This window comes from Dipodomys spectabilis, unplaced genomic scaffold (assembly GCF_019054845.1).
Source record: "Dipodomys spectabilis isolate Male_0828 unplaced genomic scaffold, ASM1905484v1 ptg000145l, whole genome shotgun sequence".
Lineage (NCBI taxonomy): Eukaryota > Metazoa > Chordata > Mammalia > Rodentia > Heteromyidae > Dipodomys > Dipodomys spectabilis.
In genome coordinates, this window is record NW_024870822.1 from 23,621,147 (window position 1) to 23,647,051 (window position 25,905).

General features: G+C 39.6%; 1 protein-coding gene across 3 annotated transcripts in view; it reads left to right on the forward strand.

Moving 5' to 3' along the window:
* Sbf2 (SET binding factor 2) overlaps nucleotides 1–25,905 on the forward strand; it is a 306,050-nt gene that overhangs the window by 234,842 nt on the left and 45,303 nt on the right. For 2 of the 3 annotated variants that reach the window (XM_042691358.1, XM_042691360.1), the window contains exons 22-27: nucleotides 1,386–1,581; nucleotides 15,569–15,696; nucleotides 17,033–17,208; nucleotides 19,274–19,419; nucleotides 21,370–21,568; nucleotides 23,431–23,627. In XM_042691358.1, the coding sequence (XP_042547292.1) occupies nucleotides 1,386–1,581; nucleotides 15,569–15,696; nucleotides 17,033–17,208; nucleotides 19,274–19,419; nucleotides 21,370–21,568; nucleotides 23,431–23,627 (1,042 nt within the window). Of the gene's footprint in view, nucleotides 1–1,385; nucleotides 1,582–15,568; nucleotides 15,697–17,032; nucleotides 17,209–19,270; nucleotides 19,420–21,369; nucleotides 21,569–23,430; nucleotides 23,628–25,905 lie in introns of all 3 variants that reach the window. The other variant, XM_042691359.1, reaches the window with a different exon arrangement.

The following is a 25,905-nucleotide window of genomic DNA, read 5'->3' on the forward strand; positions in this document are numbered from 1 at the left end:
AGTCTGGATGTATAAAGATACAATTTAAATGGTAGAACACCAGCTAAGCCAGTTTGAGGCCCCAGTACCAGCAAAATTAATTTAAATAATGATATATACCTATAATCCACTACTTGGGAGGCAGAGATAGGGAAGATCAGAGCAGCCTAGATAAAAGTTAGTAGGATCCCCATCTCAATCAATAAGCTGGGTGTGGTAGCATATACATGTCCTTTCATCTCAAGTATGCAGGAGGGTAAATAAAAGGATCATGGTCCATATATGGCTCAAGTGGTAAAATGCATATGAGTTCCTGAGTTCAGAACCCCAATAACAAATTAATTCAAAAGAGAGATTAGAATACAGAAAAGTGAGAAAAACAATTTTTAAAAAATTTTATCAAAAATTTAAGAAAATGATTATTATTGATTTTACATTCATCTTTAAGCTTCCTAGAGCTAACAAAGAATAATGTTGTTGTATGTGGGGTTTTTATTGCTTTTTTAAAAAACTAATCACTTAACAGGAATATATCATATGCTTCTTCATACAAAGGATACTGAATCCGATCTCTCATGTATATATGTTCATTACTTGGCCAAAGACAGGTCTTTTTAAGAACAATTTTTTTTTTTTTTTTTTTTGGTTAGTCATGGGACTTCAACTTTGGGCCTGGGCGCTGTCCCTCAGCTCTTCAGCTCAAGACTAGCACTCTTACCATTTAAGCCACAGCACCACTTCTGCCTTTTTCTGCTTATGTGGCGCTGAGGAGTCGAACCCCCAAGGCCTCATGCATGCAAGGCAAGCACTCTACCACTGAGCCAACTTCCCAGCCCAACAAATCCATTTTAAATATTTATTTTCTCAATTTATACACAGCACTATTTATAGTAAGTTAAAGCATTAAAGAAATATAAGTTGTACAAAAGTTTTTATAGTCCTCCTTGCCTTCTCCCCATCTTCATCTTTAACAGTTTCATATCACAGCCATTTTTGTCCAAAAACTGTGATTACAATATACTGATTTACAACCTTATTTTTAACTTAAGATAAAAGATACTCTGAGAACATTGTTAACACACATAGATAGGTCATTAAAGGTTTCAGAGTGGTCTATTGTCCAACTTTTGAGTTATTTCTCAGTGATTTTACTCTTTAACAAGTAATTTGCAAATAATCTTTTCACACTTGGATTTAGAAACTTTGTTTCCTCTCAAATCTCCCTTGTTTGGTTACCTGGGAAGTCTGGCTTAGGATTTTTAGGTCCACAAATGAAAGATAACCTTGACCTAAGTGCTAAAAACCCCACAAGAGTTACATTTTAAATGAAGGAAAGGTTCAAGAAGCATGGTATTCATAACCCTTTATACAACCACTTACTAACAAAATGCTTTTTATGTACCTAGCCTAAGATTCTTAGGCCTGCTCTCCTGCCAGGAGAAGAAATTGTATGTGAAGGTCTTCGAGTCCTCTTGGACCCTGATGGCAGAGAAGAAGCCACTGGAGGTCTTCTTGGGGGTCCTCAGCTCTTGCCAGCAGAAGGAGCCTTGTTCCTTACCACATACAGAATTCTCTTCAGAGGGACACCCCATGACCAGCTAGGTATGCTTTAATTGTAAATGTCATTAGAATGTGGATACCTGTATGACATGTGAGTTGTTGTGTTTTGTTTTGTCTTATAGTTTGTGTACACATATTTACAGATCATTTTAGAATAAGCTTTTTTTGGGGGGCGGGGGTAGGGGGGGAAGTAGGCTGGTCCTGGGGCTTGAACTCAGGGTCTGGATACTGTCCCTGAGCCTCTTCGTGCTCAAGGCTAGCACTCCACTACTTGAGCCACAGCCCCACTTCTGGCTTTTTCCGAGTAGTTTTATTGGAGAGAAGAATCTCATGGACTTTCCTACCTGACTGGCTTCAAACCACCATCCCTAGATCTCAGCCTCCTGGGTACTAGGATTATAGGCATGCACCCAGAACCTGGCTCAGAATAAGCTTTTAGCGACTCAGATTGGGGGGGGGGGGGGAGCAGAGGAAGATCGTGTTGACTGCCAAAGCTAATGATGATTTAATGGATTTGTTTTTGACAAGCAAAGGGTATCGTCTAATCAGTAAAGCAAGAGTTTATTTGCTAAAACAATTGTAATTGCATGAAGCAGAATATTTTGACCTAGTGATATCATAGTATCTACCTGCTAGATACATCCCCTGATGATTGGTTGCTCTAGCTTTCTGTATTTAACCTGTTCCTTCGCTTCAGTTAACTATAAAGCTACAGTCTTGCAGATACATGATTCTTCTTTTGGTAGGCTGTGCAAAGTATCACAGGGTTGTACTAACTAATCCCTTCTCTCTTTCCCCATTTCAGTTAATCCCATTTCCCTTTTAGCAGACTTCTCTTTCATTCACTAAAGTCCCATAACTTCTTTCTATTTTTATTATTCTGTACAGCCTTCCCTATTAGAAATAACATGCTCTATCTAGAGTTATTCTGAATCATCCTAAAAGCACTGTAGTCTGTTTATGAACTTCAAGTCAGAACACTCAAGTTTGTATTTCTCTTGACCAATCTTGATAGCTTAAGTAACTCTTCTAACCTCTCTGGGCTTGATTCTCCTCTTTTATAAAGTTAAAGAATTAGGCTTTCATTGGTGGCTGCATTTTTTAATTATCTGTGACGCTTTCTTTAAAAATGCTGATTTCTAGGCTGACTCCAATGCTGAGTAGATGTCCAAGGGCTCTGGAGTGGTAGAGGGCTGCCCCAGAACCTGGATTCTGGATATACTGGATGTCATTTGGATGAGGCTGGTTAGCTGACTGCTCAGCTAACAGATTTGTTTTCAGTCATCTGCAAGTTATTCTTGTTTGTGTTCTGGTTGGTTTTCACATACTCCTGGACAGCAACAGCATGAAATTCTCAGACATTCTCATTCCTCCCATAATTGTGTTTCTGAATCCTCTGAGATCACCAGCCAAAATGTGTGGAACATGTGCTGTGCTATGCATGGCCTATGTATGCAGCATGGACAGTACTCCAGGAGAGAAGCCTGGACCCATGATGTCCTTGAACCTTTCAGTCCCACAGGGACTGGGGAAGAACAGGTTATATCAGGCCATTATGAAACCTCAGTGGCTCTCTGATTAGAATACAAGTGTCAGCAAATATGGTCAGAGCAATAGAGCTAATTCTGCATGGAGTTAAGACCTGGAAGGCTTCGGATGTGAGCAGATAGTTGTTTTTCTTGGTGCTACTTCCTGAAGGGCAGTTGGAAGCCTGGTGGAAACTCTGGTGACCCACAGTTGTGTGATGGAAGCCAGGAAAGGTGACTTGTAAAACAGTGCAACTATCCAGCAAAAGCAAGTCCTACCCTTCCCCCAACCCAAATGGACAGAACTGTATGGGGGAAGGGCTACAGGAGCAGCTCTCAATGTGTCTCCACTCTGTCTATGCCTCCTATTTCATGTTTCTCTCTGACCAATGGGATACAAGAATTGAGGCCATACCCACACTCCATGCTGCCTAATAGCACTGATATTCATTCCTCTGTTGAATTACACCATTACTAGCAGTTAAGGGAAGTAGAAGTGCTGGGTGAGAGAGAGAATCAAGGTGGTTTCAGAGATACATTAAGAAGTAGACATAGTAGGTGGTAATTGTGAAACTAGAGATGATTTCAGAGAGCCTGGGAATGTCACCTCCCTATCTTCTCTGTCCCAGTGCTAGGATGTCTGAGCAAACAAGACAAAAAAAATTAGCTGCAGGAAAGAAACTACTACAAAAATACCAGCAGAGGAGTTGTCCTGATGGACCTGTAGAATCCAAGAAAAAGAAGAAAACTAAAAGGGGAGGGAACCCTAAGACAACACCACTGGGGAATATAATTCAACTGAGGGAGCAACCAGAGACCACACTGACCCTGAGTCTTGCCCAACCTTGGGCACAGTCAGAGAAGCTAGTCACATGTCCTCAAAGCACAGAAAGTCTAGAAAGGTGCTACCAACAACTGGTGCTTGCCCTGGACTCCAGTAGAATACAAAACCAGTAGCTCTGTAGTAAGATCAAACAGCTGAAGCAGGAAAAGAAAGACCTGCAGGATCAAGAGGAGAAAGAGAATGAGAAGATGGCCTGTATTCAGAAAACACTGAAAACAAGCCGGGAGCTGGTGGCTCACGCCTGTAATCCTAGCTACTCAGGAGGCTGAGATCTGAGGATCGCGGTTCAAAGCCAGCCCGGGCAGGAGAGACCATGAGACTCCTATCTCCAATAAACCACCAGAAAACTGGAAGTGGCGCTGTAGCTCAAGTGGTAGAGCTCTCGCCTTGAGCTGAAGAGCTGAGGGACAGCGCTCAGGCCCAGAGTTCAAGCCCCACGACCGACCAAAAAAAAAAGAAAACACTGAAAACAGAGCTGGAGCTCCACAAGCTATCAGTACAGATGTTGGTTTCAGAAAAAAATTGCTTTACAGTCTGCCCTGGCCCACATGTAACAAGTGGCCAGTGGAAAAAAACTGGAGCAGGCAGGCTTCACAGCAGCCATCACAGAGCTAGAGATAACATTGTCTGCAGTCTCCACCACGCAAAATGAGACAGACAACCTAGAGTTCATTCAAGACCTGAATAACTTGAAGCTTCAGCTCCAGGAAAAGATGAGAAGCTATAACAACCTGGAGGAAGAGAACACTGAGCTGCAGGACAGGCTGAAAGTGCTCCTCACACAGAAGGCCAATATGAAGATCAAAATTCATGATTACAACAAGCACTAGAGGAATGCAGAGTTGGAAAGACAACTAGATAGCATGAAAAAGTTGGTGGCAGAACTAAAGTTGGAGAGAGAGAACTTTGCAGAGGACCTGGAGGTGAAGAGTTCCACATGAAAGGAGAAGGTTTTGCAGCTCTTGGAGCAGATGAACCAACGGAGAGAAGAGAAAGAACAAGGGATGAGGTAAGTGTTGGACCTAGAGACCAACCTGTTGGAACTAAGAAAGCAGCTGGCAGAGCTGCCTTTCCCACAGACCCTTGTGGAACCATCTCAGGCTGAACAGCAGCTGCCAGCCTAGGCCCACCAAATGCAGGAGTTAAAGAACCTGAAAGAACAACTTCACATCCAGATATAGGAAAGCCAGAGCCTCAGTCTCCAGAATCTGGAACAACAGCAGCAGCTGTGGATACTGGAGAAGGTGGCTGAGGAATGGAATCAGCATGCCGAGGATCAATACAAGATCCTTAAAACAATGGGAAGGAAAAATAAGACCATAAGATACACACTTGTGCACAACCAAGAGCTGAAAGATCAGCTGGCCCAGCTGCATGATGCTTTCCATAGTTTGAATGGTGAGAAGGTGGAGCTCACCAGCATCCTACACTCAGAGAAGCAGGCAAAGAAACATCTGTAGGAGAAGCTGGACCAGCTAGAGGAGAGGTTAAAAGAATGGAAAGACATTGCTGAGTTAGAGTCAGATGGGCCCGGTGCCAGCGGCTCATGCCTGTAATCCTAGCTACTCAGGAGGCTGAGATCTGAGGATCAAAGTTCAAAGCCAGCCTGGGCAGAAAAGTCTGTGAGACTCTTATCTCCAATAAACCACTAGAAAACCGGAAGTGGTGCTATGGCTCAAGTGGTAGAACACTCGCCTTGAGCTGAAGAGCGCAGGGACAGCGCCCAAGCCCAGAGTTCAAGCCCCACAACTGACCAAAAAAAAGGGGGGGGGGGGGAGAGTCAGATGGGTCAGAATCCGCAGGAGCTACATGACCAGTCACTGGCCCAGCTTCAGGAGGTCAGAATCACCTGTGAGCAGCACTTGGCCTCCGATCAGCATCAGGCCTCAGAGAAGGAGGCCCTGCAACAGCACACCCAGCTGCTGGAGCAGCTGAAGCAGGAACAGGTGCAAAGCCCATTGGGGGACCAGACCCATGCATCAGAAGTGACAGGACACACTGAAGTGCCTGGGAGCAACAGTGAGCAGCTGTGGGCCCACCTGAGCTTTCTCTAGGAAAGGTGAAGGACTGAGCAAAGAAGAAAGGGTAAGGAGGTAACCACCTGATGTAACTGTCCAGAGGATATAGACAACCCATGTGGGATTTTTGCCTTGAAGCTCTGTCAGTGGCTGAATCAAAGAAGGCAAAACTTGGCTGGCAGCTGCAGGAGCAGCAGGCTCACTAAGAGTACCTGGCCAACCTGGCAGCCCAATGCCAGATAAAGCTATAGCACTAGGCCCTCTTCCCTAAGAGCTGGAACCATGCATGCTATGTCTGGGGACAGGAAGATAGACACACAGGTTCCCAAGAAGAAGCTGAAAATCTGCTTCATCCACAACCTGACCAACAAAGTAGAGCACCAGAATCAAGTGGATGAACTCCAGCAGTGATACAGCCAGCTGTCAGAGCACATCACTGCCATTGAAGAATCTATAGTTTTCTATTAAAAAAAAATATATGTCCTGGGTGAGCTGTATTGGGAGAAAGAACAAGATGCTGGCAACCACCCAAACTCCTGCTACTAAGGCTACCTCAGACCTGTCGGGCCCCACAAAGAAGGAAGTTATGGAGTACCAAGATTTTGAGGAAGTTCCAGATTTTGAGGAGGTACAACTTGAAGACAGCATGGAGCCTGCTCAAGGAGAGGCTAGGGTGCCTTGCCCCCCTAGAGAATCCTACCACATACTAGATGATGCCCCTGCTGCCCAGTATCCAGCACAACCAAGAGCTTGTAGGCTTGGGCAGTGAGCCCTCCCTCCCTTTCTTCTCCAGACTTATGCAAAGGATAGTTTGAGATACTTACCATCTAAAGACTTGGAAGCCACCACCTAGAGAAGTGGGCACCTGTCCCCTTCCATGTACTTCAGGACATGGCAGCTGGGTGGCATTCTCTCTTTTGTAATGGGGGATAGGAGGGGATAACTGTAGTCCACACTGGGCAGAGGCTGCTGGGAGGTGGCGCAAACTCTAGGGACATCTAATAGTCCATCAGTTGCCAGGGAATTGGGCCCACATGATGGTTATTACAAAGGAAGATGGGGCACGATAGTTTTCTATTAGCATATTATATTTATGATGTTATTTTGTAAATGACTTCCATATTAACATACTCATTATTTTCTGGTATATTTTCATGCTGATTTATAGAATTGTTTTCATAATTGTTTAGATTTTTTTAAGGAAAATTTTACATTATTTTCTCAAATGAGTTATTTCATTATTTAACATACATTGGTCCATTCATGCATTTTTTTAAAACGTGTACTGTGTACTAGCAACACTGAATTTTCTCATTGATATTTTAATATACTACAGTAGTAGTACACTGAGCTGAACAAACGGTGGGAAAGAAGTAAGGGTTATTAAACCTGACGATTACAAAAAATATTAATAGAACAAATAGAGGTGTGGAAAATATATAAATATAGTAGAAAAATAAACACCAAAGAAGTGCAGAAATATAATGCAGAATAATATACACAATTCTAGATCCCATCTATATTGAGAATATCAAGCATCTCAATTTTCAGTTAACAAGTTTTTTAACCTGTTCATTGAATCTAATAAAATATTAAAATTTTAAAAACATTGAACATATGGCACATATGTATGGCACATAATTCATAAAATATCAGTAAAAAATTGCATTCTAGAACAGTGCTCATCTGCAGTTTCTATTGGTAGAACAAGATGCTACAAAAAAAATTTTAATATTCTCCAAGAGTACCAAATGATATGGTATTTGAGAGAGAGAGAGAGAGAGAGCTCTGAAGACTTGGTTCTAGAGACCTTATGCTGTTTGTTAATTCATCATCCCCTTGGCTTGGAATGTGGCTTAGTGGTAGAGTGCTTGCCTAGCATGCATGAAGCCCTGGGTTCAGTTCCTCAGTACCTCATACACAGAAAAAGCCAGAAGTAGCACTGAGGCTCAAATGGTAGAGTGCTAGCCTTGACAAAAGAAGCTCAGGGACAGTGTCCAGACCTGAGTTCAAGCCCCAGGACTGGCCAAAAAAAAATTCATTTCCTCCTCTAAGAATGTAGTTCAAACAGTTCTAATCCCTATCACTGAACCATTTCCTAGTTATCTTTCCCAGTCTTGTCTCTAGAGATAGGATGGTACTTGTTCCAAAGCATCCCTGAAATCCATAAACACAGACTGGCTAGTAGGGATTCTGTCAGAAAGCCTTGAGTTTCTTTGCTCTTTCTAATGACTACATTTCATTTTCTTTTTGTTATGCTTGCAGCATCTTTGCCTACTCAAGGACTTAGTACTCTGTGGTGTGTTTTTTTTTTTTTATTTATTATAAAGGTGATATACAGAAGGGTTACAGTTACATTAAGTCAGGTAATGAGTACATTTCTTTTTGGACAGTGTTTTTCCCTCCTGTCCCCACCCACAAGTTATATAGTTCATTTTCAGTATAGTATCTAGTGAGTACCACTGCTGCATTTGTTCATCCTGCATTTGGCACTTTATTTCTGTGCTCTCCTCACCCTCTCAAAGGTAGATAAACAAGACAAAAAAGAAAACAAAGACAGCAACAAAGAAAAAAATCTTGTTTCCATTTCCTGGAGTTCATATTGATAAATATTATTTTATATGATCAAATGCACTTAAGCATTGGGCCTTTGTGTTCCTCTTCTAAGAATACATTTCATTTTCTATATCAAGTTAGGTGAGCACACAAGTATGGAGCATCTGTGATGTGTGTTTTACATATTAGACACCAGAAAGGAAAAACCATCCTATGGTTGAGAGACTTTTAGTTTTCTGAGGGCAGAAATGATCTTAAAGCGATTAATTTCATGACCTTGATTGAATACCAACCATTGTTTGGGAAATCCTATTCTTTCTCTTATTAGAAACTTACATTCCAGAATTGTATGTATATTAATCATATTCACCTTAGATCTCCAGTTCCTTAGCTCACACCCACAGGAGGGTGTTTGGTTTTTGTTGTTTTGGTATAACTGAGATTTGAACTCAAGCTCTCATTCATGCTAGGCAGGTACTCCACTGTGGAATCTTGCCTCTAGCCCTCCAGGGTATTCTGGATGTGCCCTGGGCTACACAGTTGAAACTGTTTCTCTTTATTAGTATCTTCTGACTTGAATTTCTTCTTTCCTACTTTCTTTTTACCCAGTCTGGAATTTGAGCCCTTGAAAAAGAATTAAGATAGGGAAGGAAGTTAAAGAAAACTTGTCGTTTATCATTTGTAAACACTCACATCATCAACTTGTCCATTTCCTTTCTCTCTTTGTCTCTCTTGCTTTCTCTCCTGACTCTCTCCTTCCTTATTTATTTTTGTATGCCAGTACTGGGGCTTGAACCCAGGACATGGGCAATGTCCTTTACCTTTTTCACCCAAGACTTCTCTCTACCATTTAAGCTGCACCTCCACTTTGGTCTTTGTGATAGTTAATTAAAGTCTCTCAACCTTTCCTGCCTTGGCTGGCTTTGAACTGTGATCCTCAGATTTCAGCCTCCTGAATAGCTATGATTATAAGTGTGAGTCACTGGCACCCAGTTCGTCCCCCTCAATCTTAAATATATTTGTAAGTATCAGTTTCACACTTAGAATTTCTGATAACGTTTTTCCTTTCTTTGTACTTTAGAGGAGAAAATATATTGGCATAGAAGTACTCTATGGATTCTTCTGTGGGTTATAGTGTTTATTTACTCTGTGAATTTGTAAAATTACTCAGAATCCTCAAAATTTTTGACCCTCAGGCTCCTCAGTAATGCAGGTATCATAATAGTTTAATTATGCTGACTGCCTGGATTGTTAACTTGAAAGGTAAAAACAGGAACCACAAATGTTAAAATATTTTGGAAAATTGTGAAGTTCTAGACAAATACTACTTTAGTAAAATACTTCCCATGATAGAAATTTTGTGACTTAAAAATTGATATTCACAGAAGCCTACCACATAAATTAGTCTGAATCTAATTTTAAAAAATACTTATTTCCAGGCTTAATCCTTAATTGATTAAATTAGATTCTGTTCCACTAAGAATGGAGAGACCCAAACATCTGTGTATCTCTTAAGTCCTACAAGTAACTAATGAATACTGAGGACCGAGAACTGCTCATCCATATGGTCACTAATGTATCTTTCGCTTCTGAAATAATTCATTCAGTAGCACTTAACAAGTGTGTACTAAGTGATATATAGTCTACTGGACAACAGAATCCAGATTAAGATATAAAAATTATTTTCTTAATCTTAACTTGAGCACCTCCTTGAAATACCCTATTTAATGTCATTCTCAAGTACTGGAAGAGAGGGTAAAGGGTCAGCCTATGGCACAATTGAACCTATAACAGCATATATTTTCTATATTTATCCAACAGTATTGAGATACATTCTTTCCGCATTTTACCTCTGAAATTTCCCTTCTTTAAATCTTAAAAAAAAAAAAAGTTATAACTCTAGCCCAGACTACCCTAGAATTTCCCATCCTCCTGCCTCGGCCTCCCAAGTGTTCCTTCAGATTTTTGTTGGTGGTGGTGGTAGTGGTGGTGGTTGTGGGGCTTGAACTCAGCCTGGGCACTGTCCCTGAGATCTTCAGCTCAAGGTGAACACTCTACCACTTGAGCCACAGCACCACTTCTAGTTTTCTGGTGCCTAATTAGAGATTAGAGTCTCACGGACTTTCCTGCCCAAGTTGGCTTTGAACTTCAATCTTTAGATCTCAGACTTCTGAGTAGCTAAGATTACAGGTGAGCCACCACTGCCCAGCATAAATCGTAACAATTTTTTTATTCCTAAATTAGATAAAATCCAATTTTGGTATATTGGTCATAAGATTGCTCACCATGAAATAATTTAAAAGCTTATAAAATAGAAATGAATGCACAGGAAAAAATGGTGCTTATTTTTAAAAGGAACAAAATTTTATAGTCTTCATTGTATTGTTATACAAAAATTATATTTGTATTTAAAGCAGGTATACTTGTTAAACTAGGGCTGGGAATGTGGCTTAGTGGTAGACTGCTTGCCTTGCATGCATAAAGCCCTGGGTTCAATTCCTCAGCACCACATAAACAGAAAAAGCTGAAAGTGGCACTATGGCTCAAGTGGTAGAGTGCTAACCTTGAGCAAAAGAGGCTCAGGGACAGTGCTCAGGCCCTGAGTTCAAGCCCAGGACTGGAAAAAAGAAACTAAATATACAGTGTCTTTTGCCAAAATGCTTTGGACCTGAAGTATTTCATATTTTTACTTTTTTATCCCATTTTGGAAGATTTACATGGACTTTACAGGTTACACATCCATAATCCAAAAATGTGAGTTTCAAAATACTCCAAAATCAGAAACTTTCTGAGCACTAGTTCAGAGTTTGGACTTTTGGGGTGTTCAATCTGTACTTACCATTTTCTTTTAGTAGAATTGGTAATAAATATAAATACTATACAATGATGTCATCATTTTAGTTTCTGTTAAAGAAAACAAAGGAAGAGTTAGTATTAAATCTCATCTTGTTTTTTCCTTTCTTTACTTCATGTTTTAGAAAAAAAGCTTATCATAGAAAATCTTTTTAATTTCTAATTTAATATTTCACCTTTAATAATACCTAGTAATCTGATAGTTTTACATGTGTTATATAAGCATAGGTTGTTTAACACATCCTAGCATTAAAATCTTTTTGCATATCCTGACTTTGCTAGCTGCTGGGTATTAACTTAATAATCAGGTTACTTAGAGATTGATAGATCCAGAGAATGAAGTGGGTAATAAGTGGGTAAATGTACATATGTTTAACTCAGATAAAGCTGGTTTAAGTATTCTAGCTTACTGACTGTGAGGTCTTACTCATTGCTGCTTCTGTTAATTTTCTAATGCATAAAACCTTTCCAAATCCAAACCCTATTCTCTTTTCTTTTTCTTTTTTTTTTTTTTTGTTGTTGGTCGTGGGGCTTGAACTCTGGGCCTGGGCGCTGTCCCTCAGCTCTTCAGCTCAAGGCAAGCACTCTACCACTTGAGCTACAGCGCCACTTCCGGTTTTCTGGTGATTTATTGGAGATAGGAGTCTCGCAGTCTCTCCTGCCCGGGCTGGCTTTGAACCGCGATCCTCAGATCTCAGCCTCCTATTCTCTTTTCAAAGCTCACTCCCGTCCTACTTCTTCCATTATTCTCTAACCATCTAACATGTAGAAATCATCTCCTTTTCTGGACTATTAAATCTTTTAATCATCGATTTCATTCTATATATGACTCTTTTAGCAGAAAACTGGAGGGAGGATTTGTGTGTACTTATTTTCTAGACCCTCATTTTTATAGCTATAGGTAGTTGATATTTTCCCATTTTTACATTAAAATTTAAACTCCCAAAAATCTTGGGCCTAAATCTAGCCCTGTTCTCCAAAGGCATGTTGGAAGAGACATAGTATACTTTTTAACACATAGAGAAACAAACTTTAAAACTCTTTTGTCAAGCTGGGGGCACAGATAGCTTACAGAGGCTCATGCCTATAACCCTAGCTACTCAAGAGGCTGAGATCTAAGGATCAGTGTTTGAAGCCAGCTGGGGCAGGAAGTCCATAAGACTTATACCCTCCAATTAACAACCAGAGAGCCAGAAATGGAGCAGTGGCTAAAATGGTATAGCACTAGCCTTGAACACAAAAGCTCAGGGACAGCACCTAGGACCTGAGGTCAAGTTCCAGGACCAGCACAAAAAAAAAAAAAATTGATTCTCTTGTCAGGCAAGTGGGGCATGCCTGAAATCTCAGCATTTAAAAACCTCAGGCATGGGCTAGGAAGGTGGCTCAGTGGTAGAGCGCTTGCCTTGCATACTTGAGGCCCTGGGTTCGATTCCTCAGCACCACATAAGCAGGGGAAAAAAAGCTGGAAGTGGCGCTGTGGCTCAAGTGGTAGAGCGCTAGCCTCCAGCTGAAGAGCTGAGGGACAGCGCCCAGGCCCAGAGTACAGGCCCCACGACCGGACCCAAAGAAAAAAATAAAACAAAAACCTGAGGCAGTCTTCAATAATTTATATTGGAAAAAATAGGTATCTATATGCAGAAAACTAAAAGTGAATTCTGTTTGTCATTATGCACTTTGAAGTAGATCAAAGATTTCAACATCAAACCTGAAATTTTGAAATTACTGCAAGGAGTACAAGAAACACTAGAACTCATAGGCATAGGCAGAAACTTTATGAAAAAGACTCCCAGGGGCACAGTAGATAGGAGAGAGACTTGACAAATGAGATTACATTAAAAAAAAGTTTCTGCATAGCAAAGGACATAATTACTAAATTAGAAAGGCAGCCAACTGACTGGGACATCTTTACCAGCAGTAAGTCCAACAAAGGCTTAACATCCAAAACAAGGCTAATAAACCAATCACTAAGTGGGCAAAGGAACTGAGGAGAGACTTCTCAGAAGAAGATGTAAGAGTGGCAAAGAAACACATGAGGAAATGCTCAACATCCCTGGAAATGCAAACCAAAACAACTCTTGAGATTCTGTCTCACCCTAGTTAGATTGGCCAACATTATGAAGTAGAACAACAATAAATGTTGGCAGGGATGAGAGGAAAAAGGAACCTAATTGCACTGTTGATGGGAATGTAAACTAGTGCAACCACTCTGGACAGCAGTCTGGAGGTTCCTCAAAAAACTAAACATAGATCTTCCCTACCACCCAGCCATACCATTCCTGGGTATCTACGCAGCACAGCACCAGCCAGGATACCATAAAGACACTTGCACATCCATGTTCATTACTGCACTATTCACAATAGCTAAGTTATAGAAATGGCCCAGATGCCATACAATAGATAAGTGGATCCAAATATTATGGTACCTATTTACAGTGGAATTTTACACATCCATTAGAATATTACATCACTTTCAGGGAAATGGATGTACCTAGAACAGATCGTGTTAAGTGATGAGGTAAGCCAAACTTAGAGAGACAAATGGCACATGTTTTCTCTTATATTCAAAGCTAGATCTAAAATACATGGGACATGATAAATTCTACATGTTTCTAGGCATTCACACACAGTGAGAGCAAAGAAGTAAGAGGAACGCAATGGAACAATGCCTATGTGCATCTGATCATACAAAATAATATTTACTGAAATGAACTTCAGGAAATGGAAACTAGGTTTTTCTTCTTCATTGCTGTTTTTCTTTTTGTCCTGTTTGTTCATTTATATATCTTTGGGAGTGTAAAAGGAGGCACAGAAATGGAGTAACAAAGGGTAAATAAGTGCAGCAGTGGTACTCTCTGGACATTATGTTGAAAGTGAACTACACAACTTGTGGGTAGAGATGGGAGGGAAAAACTGGGAGAAAACAAGGGAAAAGGTGACATTGTCCAAAAAGAAACATATTCTTTACCTGACTTGTGTAACTGTAACCACTCTGTATATCACTTTTATAATAACATATATATGTGTGTGTGTGTGTGTGTGTGTGTGTGTGTGTGTGTGTGTGTGTGTGTGTGTGTGTGTGTGTGTGTGTGTGTGTGTGTGTGTGTGTGTGTGTGTGTGTGTGTGTGTGTGTGTGTACATATTGGCATGAACTCTAGGAATGGAAACAAGGTTTTTTTCTTTAAAAAAAACAAAAACAAAAAAACAGAGCCGGGCACCGGTGGCTCATGCCTGTAATCCTAGTTACTCAGGAGGCTGAGATCTGAGGATTGCAGTTCAAAGCCAGCCTGGGCAGGAAAGTCTGTGAGACTCTTATTTCCAAGAAACCACAAAAGAACTAGAAGTGGTGCTATGGCTCAAGTGGTACTCACCTTGAGCTGAAGAGCTGAGGGACAGTGCCCAAGCCCACAGTTCAAGCCCCATGACACACACACACACACACACACACACTCTCTCTCTCTCTCTCTCTCTCTCTCTCTCTCTCTCTCTCTCTCTCTCTCTCTCTGCTCTCTCTGCTCCCTCTCTCTCTCTCTCTCTCTCTCTCTCTCTCTCTCTCTCTCTCTCTCTCTGGCTATTTGTTTTGTTTGGGTAGTACTGGAGTTTTAACTCCTGGCTGTCAGCTTGGTCTATTACTTGGGGATCCTTTTTCTTTACTTTTCAGATAGGGCCTCCTATGCTTTGCCTCAGCTAGCCTGGACATAATCCTCCTACTTATGCCTCTCATGTGGCTAGAATTCAGGCATATATCTCCATGGATTTGGTTCTTTTTAAGATGGATCTCATTTACCTATAGTTGAGACTGGCCTTGCCCCCACAATCTTCCTGATTTTTGCCAAAAAGTAGCTATGAATACAAGCATACACCATCAGGCCTGTCTACAAAAATCTCTTTTTGTTTTATATTTACATATCTTAGATATCAATATTTACAGATACTTCTCTTTTTTTCTATGTAAAGCCTATACCTCTTCCTGTAAAATCATTTTAATCCAAGTGATCTTGTGTTGTACAACAGTAAATTGAAAAGGAATAAAAGCAGGCAGACTGTGATAATTCTTTCACTCTGGGAAAGAACTACATCTCAAGAGTAAAATGCAGTAAAATTATTGAGTAAGATTCTAGAACTAGGGCATTTTACTGCATATGTAGGCATTGTCATCTGCATGTTTTCATCAGAGCCTACAGACTTGAGCTAAAATGTACTGCTGCTGAGTGTATGCCCTATCTTTTCTGCAGTTGGTGAACAGACAGTTGTAAGGAGCTTTCCCATTGCCTCCATCACCAAGGAAAAGAAGATCACAATGCAGAACCAACTACAGCAGAATATGCAAGAAGGACTACAGATTACTTCAGCATCTTTTCAGGTATTAGTTGAGTACCCCTTCTCTGAAATGCTTAGAACTAAAATGTTACAGATTTCAAAATACTATTAAATAACATCTACTACTTTAAAATATTTTAATCTAAATCACTCTGAAATGGAAAACTTCTTCAGCACTGGGTTTCTGCTTTAGTTTTTTGGATTAGGGATGCTCAACTGATTTTAAAGAAGCCAGTCTTCCAATGTTCAAAATTTCTACTGACGTTATGACTACTTTCTATGGGCATAGGGTCAAAAGTTAGAGAATGAGAATAAAGAAGATGAGTGTTAGGGAGGGTTATTGTCACCTGAGAAAAACCCATGAATCATTTGGAATCTAATCCTTCACTTCAGGAGTCCCTTTACAAACTCGAGTACTAACAGGTTGGCATTATTTAGTATTCTTACAACCTCATACACACACTAGCTCTTTTTCTCTGCCATGCTGTACCTCAGTTCCTGTTTGATGAAGACTTTAGATAAAAGACAAATTTTGGGGGGCTGGGAAGGTGGCTCAGTGGTAGAGTGCTTGCCTTGCATGCCTGAGGCCCTGGGTTCGATTCCTCAGCCCCACATAAACAAAAAGAAAAAAGCCCGAAGTGGCGCTGTGGCTCAAGTGGTAGAGCGCTAGCCTTGAGCTGAAGAGCTGAGGGACAGCACCCAGGCCCAGAGTTCAGGCCCCACGACTGGACCAAAAAAAAAAGACAAATTTTGGTTTTCCTATTCTGTATTCTCTGTCTCTGACTTCCTGAATTTCCAAGGATTCCAATTCTAGTATCGTTCCTTTCAGTCAGAAACCTTGCCTCGTAGTAGTTAGCATTTGCTAACACTATAAAATGTGAAGTTAATGATCACTAGACTTTAGGCCTTCTCATGTCACTTGGAAACATTGACTAATTGTTGCAACTACCAAGAATTCTACACTCAAATATTGCCAAACTGTACTGGTAAGGAATATGGTGAAATTGAATTTTTTCTTCTTAGATTTGTTGAATCTCTGCATAACAAGGGATCTTATTAGATTGCTCTCTAGGAGCATCTCTTAAGAACTATAAATGACATGTTGGCTATTACAGCTACTACAAGTTATCCCACTGTAAATAATCCTGAAGAAATCCAGCTTCATGAAGGTATTTCCTTTGCTAACCATCTATTTCAAGTAAACTTTTCAGAGCTTTTTTTTAACCTAAAAAATTTTAGTTTTTCTTGGTATCCAAAGTCTGCAACTTCCAAAATCTTACTATTTAGTTTGACTTTTTGGGGATTTTTCTAATTATTTATGGGACAGTTGTCTAGAAATTCTTAATGCTTCTGATGTCTTTAATTTGTTTTGTCTCTAGTTGATTAAAGTAGCATTTGATGAAGAAGTCAGCCCAGAAGTAGTAGAGATCTTTAAGAAACAGTTAATGAAGTTCCGTTATCCTCAGTCCATTTTCAGTACCTTCGCTTTTGCTGCTGGACAAACTACCCCACAAATAATTTTACCCAAACAGAAGGAAAAAAACACTTCCTTCCGGTAAGAAAACAAAAAGATAAGTCTGTTCATTTCAGCCCTCTCATAACTGATTGTCAGAGGAAGTAATCTATCCTTTGTGTCAAGGTATAAATTATTATTCTTTTTATGTACTATTCTGTCTGATTGGCTCAAGTTCATAAAGTTATGGAAGATAAATGAAACAAGATGCAAAATCTAAGAAGTTTTGACTATCATGTCCACTGCTCATGATATATTTTTTAAATGTGAAATTCTGTTTTCACACTTTTACAATCCCTTCTACTTTTATCAGATCCAGGCCAAGGAAAATTTTGCTTTGACCTTGAGACAGAAGTCATTACTTTGGGTTTTGTTGTTGAAGTTTGGTGGGTTGTTTTTGTTTGGTAACCTTGTTTTAAATAATTTCAGACTGGGGCTGGGAATGTGGTTTAGTGATAGAGTGCTTGCCTAGCATGCATGAAGCCCTGGGTTCAATTTCTCAGTACCACATAAACAGAAAAAGCCAGAAGTGACACTGTGGTTCAAGTGGTAGAGTGCTAGCCTTGATTGAGCAAACGAAACTCAGGGACTGTGCCCTGAGTTCAAACCCCAAGACTGGCAAGTAAATAAATAAATAAATAAATAGTTTCAGCCTGAAAACAAATCTACAACAGTAATCCAAAGGATTCCTGTATATCCTTTTCCCAGCTTAATCAGTGTGAGTATATACGTACATGCATATAAAACATACATTTATATGTATATTATATACAAAGTTAATAAAAATATGGGCATAAAGCACTTATCTGACTCTATATTTAATTTGCTAAGAACTCCTTATAGGTCTTTTTTTTTTTTCTGATCCAGAATCAATTCAGGATCAAGCCTTCTAATTAATGATTGGATGAACTCTTACTTTTTTTATAATGATTTTTGGAAACGTTTGAAACTTTTAATACTTAATAATTTTTTCCATCAGAGGTAAACTGCAGAAGCTGCCATTCCTGTTCATTCACCATTAATCAACTAGAATGTGAGCATCCACCAGTACAAATTACGTATTCGAAAGAGCTATGCAGACTTTCTGCCTAAAAGTGAAGTAGTTTCAAGATTATAGAAGATTTGAGGTTCTAGACAATTGTCATTTCTCAACTGCATCCATGGCTAACCCCTAATATTACTTGGTTAACAAAGAGAAAATGAATATCAAGATATGATATGCTAAGGCTGTAACAACTTATTAGGGATTTATAACAGTAAACTAAGAACTCAGCACTGTAGGGTCACAGAGAAAACCTCAATAAAACTTGATACTGTTTTTAGATTTAGAATCTCTCAGAAATATATATTTCTCATTTCAGAAATATATCTATTGTATCAACTACAAGAAAAGAAAGCAACTATAGTTTGCTTGTGCCAGTCCTTCCTGAGGCTTGAGCACAGCGTCTGAGTGCTGTTCTTGAGCTTTTATGCTCAAGGCTAGTGCTCTACCACTTGAGTTCCACTTCTGGCTATTTGGTGGTTAATTGGAGATGAGTCTCACAGACTTTGCTACCCTGGCTGGCTTCAAACCTCCATTCTCAGATCTTAGTCTAAGTAGCTAGGATTACAGATGTGAGCCACTGGTGCACAGGCTGCAGTTTTAAGCTTTTAAAAATTGTGTGTGAAACAAAGACTATGGCTATATCTGAGGGGGAAAAAAGTTTTTAAAAATACTACTGAATTTAAGTTATACGCGAAGTGATTTACAGGTTTATTTTAGGAAATATTTGTATTTTATGTCTTGTAACAGCTAGCCAAAACATGTTAAAACCTTCATGTTTACATTGTAGATGACTAAGACTGATCTATGAGACAATAAAAGAATCCTTACCACTTTTTCCAGAGTGGCAAGAAGCATAAAAAGAATTCTATTTGTTGTGTTAGAGAGGAGCATAATCAATATCATATTTAGTCTTCACCTGTATTATAATACAGGTGTATAATACAGATCTGTATAATACAGTGCAGATGAAGGAGAAGGAAAAAATTGAGCCAGATAAATGGCAAAAATATTGATGGCACCTTCATATTAAATTGACATTCTGTCTTGTTTTGTGACTTGTAGAACCTTCTCAAAAACAATTGTGAAAGGTGCCAAAAGGGCAGGGAAAATGACTATTGGGCGTCAGTATTTACTGAAGAAGAGGACAGGAACAATTGTGGAAGAAAGAGTAAATCGTCCTGGATGGAATGAAGATGATGACATATCTGGTATGTGAGAAATTATTTTTCATGAATCAATATTTTTTCTGATATGAATAGAAAGAAGCTGAAAATATAATTGTATTTAAAACACGAAGCAGAAAACCTCATGAAAAGACTGTTCTCTTTTGAACTTGAAAAAATTATTTTCAAAAAGAAAAAAGCTGGGAGTTTTTTTTAAAAAATACCTGATTATATTACACCATTTAATTTACGTTGAACTACGATGATTTGTATATAGGGATAAGCTCTTGGTTTTCAGCTTTTTTATTTTTAATTTTAATAGAAAAAAGACACATCTTTCCCTTACATATTAGTACTTTTGAGTTCATTTCCAAAAACTTTGGAAGTTTAATTTGACTTTTTTCTCATTATAAAAGAAACCAGGTGCCAATGGCTCACACCTGTAATCCTAGCTACTCAGGAGGCTGATATTTGAGAATCATTGTTCAGAGCCAACTTAGAGAGGACAGTCTGTGAAACTCTCATCTCTAGTTATAACCACCAGAGAGCCAGAAGTGGAGCTATGGCTCAAGTGATAGAGCACTAGCCTTAAGCAAAGAAACTCAGGGACAATGCCCAGTTCCTGAATTCAAGTTTCAGGACCATCACAGTCAGGGAAGGGAAGAAAGAGGAAAGGGAATTTTTTTTAATTTCTTAACTTCAAAAGGTTGTACAAGAAGGATATAATTTAACATGTCCATCTAAATGTCAAGGAAAAGGGAGGAGGGAAAGAGGAGAGGACAGGTTGTTGGGGGGAGGGGGGAGTGTTGTTTTTTAAATTTTAACTTACAAAGGTTATACGAGTGAGCCAGTGCCTCATACCTGTAATCCTAGCTATACAAGAGGCTGAGGTCTGAGGATCTCAGTTCAAAGCCAACCTGGGCAGAAAAGTCTATTGAGACTCTTACCTCCAATAAACTACTCAAAAAAAGCTGGAAGTGGTGCTATGGCTCAAGTGGTAGAACACTAGCCTTGAGTACAGAGAGGTTCAGGGACAGCACCCAAGCCCTGAGTTCAAACCCCAGGACAAAAAAACAAGTTGAACAAAGGGGTTACAATTTAACATGTCAATTTAAATGTCTGGTACTCCTTAATCATTTCTCCCCATCCCATATGTTCCTACCCTGACGTCATTTAAGACAGTTTTTAATATGGATGTTTTTGTTGTTACTTAGAACATGCAGTATTATTTAGGAATGCCTTTTTTCTTTTAAAACATCCCTAAAATGCATGATTGAGTAAATAATCCCATGTCTAAAATCTTACAGGAATTGGTAAAGTGATTAGAAAATAGTGAGAGAGTTTTTCATATACATCACATCCTCCAATGAAAATACTTCTAGAAATAAAGTATAACTTTCTGCTATTCTAAGGAGAGGGGAGGTCTTTTTTCCCTCTGATGAGTTTTTGGTTAGTCTAGAAATTTCTTTGTTTTTGGTTTGGTGGGTTTTTTTGGTGGGGGGCTGGGGGGGGGGGGTTGGTCATGGGGCTTAAACTTTGGGCCTGGGCGCTGTCCCTCAGCTCTTCAGCTCAAGGCTAGCACTCTACCACTTGAGCCACAGCACCACTTCTGGTTTTCTGAGTGGTTTATTGGAGATAAGCGTTGTACGGCTTTTCCTGCCTGGGCTGGCTTTGAACTACAATCCTCAGATCTCAGCCTCCTGAGTAGCTAGGATTACAGGCATGAGCCACTGGTACCCCGGCTTTAGTCCAGAAATTTCTAGGCTCACACCTGTAATCCTAGTTACTCAGGAGGTTGAGATCTGAGGATTGTAGTCAAAGCCAGCTTAGGCAGGAAAGTCTGAGAGACTCTTACCTCCAATTAACCACCAGAAAACCAGAAGTGGTGCTGTGGCTCAAGTGGTAAAGCACTAGCCTTGAGCAAAAAAAAGCTAAGAAAGAAAAAAGGAAAAAAGTTTTGAATTTTTTTCTGCAAAACCTGTCTCTGCATAATAGTTTCAGATGATAGTGAACTTCCTACAAGTACCACCTTGAAAGCCTCAGAGAAGTCTACGATGGAACAGCTAGTAGAAAAAGCTTGTTTCAGAGACTATCAGCGTTTAGGTTTGGGAACCATAAGTGGCAGCTCCTCCCGTTCAAAACCAGAGTATTTCCGAATCACTGCTTCCAACAGGCTGTATTCACTGTGCCGGAGGTAAGTGTCAGTGAGCTCCAAAAAGAGAACTTTCCTTTCTTCCAATTTGAGTCTTTATTGGTTGTTTATATTTATAGCCAATATATTGATATGCCAGAGAGGAGAGCCAACTCCTCAGGGATATATGTTTCAGAGATACTTTCTATGCACCATGAACAGTCATTTCTTTGGTATTCTCAGAGCAACTGTAACATCACTGAAATTGTCTATATTAGGACAGCAAGAGAAAGAGTGCTGTTCTGTTTATGAATTTACATTATCTGTCTTTCTCTTTCTAGATTCCCTCTTTTTCTACTATGGGTAAAGATTTTTTGAAGAAAACTCTCTCTCTCTCTTTCTCTTTTTCTCTCTCTCTTTCTCTCTCTCTCTCTCTCTCTCTCTCTCTCTCTCTCTTCTCTCTCTCTCTCTCTCTCTCTCTCTCTCTCTCTCTGTTGTAATTTGCTAACCTGGATGTAGACAGAATTCTTTTATGCTCTCTGATTGGAATGTTTTCCCAAAAATTTTCTTAGAGAATGTAAGTCAGTATTTTTTTCTATTCTTGTCACTTCCTATCATTTTAAGTGCTATTTCTTGCTTTACTATATATAAGTATATTTCTGAAACTACATTCTACCATGTACAAGTTTATTTCTTACAGCTCTAGATAAATTATTTTCTTTGCATTTATAAATTCTTGCTGATTACAGAGCTTGGAAAGCACTTTTCAAATTGTAAGCCTTGTATAAATTTTTTTTTTTTTTGTCGGTCGTGGGGCTTGAACTCTGGGCCTGGGCGCTGTCCCTCAGCACTTCAGCTCAAGGCGAGTACTCTACCACTTGAGCTACAGCACCACTTCCAGTTTTCTGGTGGTTTATTGGAGATAGGAGTCTCACGGTCTCTCCTGCCCAGGCTGGCTTTGAACCGCGATCCTCAGATCTCAGCCTCCTGAGTAGCTAGGATTACAGGCGTGAGCCACCAGCGCCTGGCTGTATAAAATATTTATGACAGTAATCTTTTTTAAATTTATTTTTTAATTGTTATTATTATTATTTTTTGTTGTTGGTCATGGGCCTTGAACTCTGGGCCTGGGTGCTGTCCCTCAGCTCTTCAGCTCAAGGCTCGTGCTTTACCACTTAAGCCATAGCACCACTTCCGACAGTAGTCTTAATGTTACTATTAGTTTCAACTTTCCTGTTTCTGAAGAAAATACACACACTTTTAAGTGGTAATTTAAGTTTTCAAGACATCAGATGAAACTTGAGAAAAAGTTTTTGGGAATATAACTTTATAGTGTCCAAATAAACATTTTGAATGAAATACTGAAAAGTTGATACTCTGAATAGGCAGTGATTTTTCTGTCTTCACTAATTTCTCTTTGTAAATAAGTGTAAGTGGTGGTGTCAGAATGTGGTGTCCTGCTGTTTGGGAAGCTTACTATCAAAATTATGGTTTCCACTAATAAAACAGACCTCTCACATCCAATCTGTCAGAAAATCCTATTGACTTTGCCTTCAAAATATGTCTAGGATGAGCCAGGCATCATTGGCTTATGCCTGTAATCCTAGCTACTCAGAAGGCTGATATCTTAGGATGGAGTTTGAAGCCAGTCCCAACAGGAAAGTCCATGAGATTCTTATTTCCAAGTAATCACCAAAAAAAAAGCTGCAAGTAGAGCTGAGGCTCAAGTGGTAGAGTGCTATAAGCACAAAAGGTCAGGGAGTTCAAGCCCCAGGACCAGCACACACCCACAAAAAAAAAAAAAAGAAAAAACCTAGGAATGGCTTTAAGTCAATGGCAGAAAAGTAAATAGAAAATGGTTGCTATGTTGTTCATATTCTTATATTCTCCCTCTCTCCCAATCCTTTTCTCCTCACATCCTGAAGCTATCCTGGCCTTTTAGTCATACCTCAATCTGTACAGGACAGTAGTTTACCAAGAGTAGCCCGCTGCTATCGACACAATCGCCTACCTGTGGTATGTTGGAAGAACTCAAGAAGTGGAACTTTGCTCCTCCGATCTGGAGGATTCCATGGGAAGGGAGTTGTTGGTCTTTTCAAGTCTCAGAACTCTCCTCAGGCCGGTAAGCATCTCTCTACAGCACAACTGTGACCATTTCACTTAAAAGTATTCTTAAAAATAAGCCTGACACACTTCTGTACTAAGCTACTGGAAAGACTAAGATCATTTGAGCGCAGGAGTTCAAAGCTACCCCCTGAGTACCATGGCAAGAACTTATCTCAAAGGAAAAACAGAACAAAAGAAAAAGGTCTTCCTAAAAACAAAGTAAAATACCATCTGTGTTCTTTCATCAAGCCTTGTCTCGCACATCAACTATTCCAGCGTGCTTCATATAACATGTTCAGCTTAGTAATGTGGGACTTCACCTTGAATTTGACATCTTGCTTAGTACATCTGATCTTTATTTCAACTTTTAGTGAATTGTGAATTGTAATAGCTTTGGTTCTAGGCTACTTGACATTTCAGAAAACGAGAGTATCCACAGATGGAAACTAACACTCTTTTTCCTTTTTCTGGGAACCATCCACATATATTTAATGACGTTTGACCTCAGTTGCAAATAAGGATTTTGTCCCATGTGATATCAGATATCCTGTCTCATTCCTACATTCACAATCAAAGCAAATTAATGAAATAAAATGCTGCCTTAGGAACTCTCAAGAGGCTGTTTTAGGAAGCTAGGGAAATAATAAGTGCTGCTGTCCCTTTTTCTGATAATATTAGCAAGTATCATATGTAAAGTCTTATCAGAAGCTGTAGTTTGTTGAGTTTTCTCATAGTTTCTAACTTATAAGTGCTCAGTAAAATTATCAGATCCTATTATAAAGAGCAGCATTCTTCCCCCTTTGAAATGAGATAATCTCACACAGTGAGATCAAAGGAGGATACTCTTAGGGGAGGGACACAAAGGCCCAATGGCTATGTGCCTCTAATCATATAAAATAATATTTATCAAAATGAACTCCAGGAAATGGAAATGAGAGTTTTTCTTTGTTATTGTTTTCTTTTTGTCTTGTTTGTCCACTTATTCTGTCTTTGAGAGGATAAAAGCAGCACAGAAATGGAGGGACAAAGTGTGAACAAATGTAGCAGTGGTACTTGCTAAACACTATGCTGAAAATGAACTATACAACTCATAGGTGGGGACAGGAGGGAAAAATTGGGAGAGAGTAAGGGAAGAGGTGACATTGTCCAAAAAGAAATGGTACTCATTACCTGTAACTGTAACCCCTCTGTACATCACTTTTTTTTTTTTTTTTTTTTTTTGTCAGCCATGAGGCGCTGTCCTTCAGCTCTTCAGCTCAAGGTTAGCACTCTACCATTTGAGCCAGAGCACCACTTCTGTTTTTTTCTGCTTCTGTGGTGATGAGGAATCGAACCCAGGGCCTCATGCATGCAAGGCAAGCTCTCTACCACTGAGCCATCTTCCCAGCCCTGTATATCACCTTTATAATAACAATTTTTTTTAAATAGGTAAACTCAAATTGTGTGATTAGAGAGTTACTTTGTTTAAATTTAATTTTATTGTAAAGGTTATGTACAGAGAGGTCACACTTACATAAAAAGGTAATGAATACATTTCTTTTTGAATAGTTTTAACCCCTCCCTCATTTTCTCCTGCTCTCCTTCCCTGCTCCAGACTCCCCAACTCCCTAAGTTGTAAAGTTCATTTCTAACATAGTGTCTAGTGAGTATTGTTGTTGCACTGGTTCACCTTTGTCCCACAATTTCTTTTTTTTTTTTGGTTCCCATCTTTGTCCCACAATTTCTTTTTTTTTTTTTTTTTTTTTGGTTCCGGTCGTGGGGCCTGAACTCTGGGCCTGGGCGCTGTCCCTCAGCTCTTCAGCTCAAGGCTAGCGCTCTACCACTTGAGCCACAACACTACTTCTGGCTTTTTGCTTATGTGGTGCTAAGGAATCGAACCCAGGACCTCATGCTTGCAAGGCAAGCGCTCTACCACTGAGCCACCTTCCCAGCCCTGTCCCACAATTTCTGTGATTCCCCTTCCCTTCCCCAAATCAGATAAACTTATATATAAGACAAAGAGTACCCAAATCAGAAACTGTGACCACGGGGAATAAACCTGAGGAGAAAAAAACACCAGACAAAGGAACTGCAAAAAATATACAAAGAAAGAGAGAAAAGCCGGGGCGGGGAGGGGGGGGGGCAAAAAATAACCCTCTATTTCCACATCGCGGAGATCATTTCAATTAGTATCATTTTATATGGTCATATGTACATAGCTTTTGGGCTGTCATGAACCTCTGCTAGGACTATTCTAGGCATATACTAATTATTACAGATGAGGAAACCTTGAAGCCTATGTTTCTTTGGGTCTT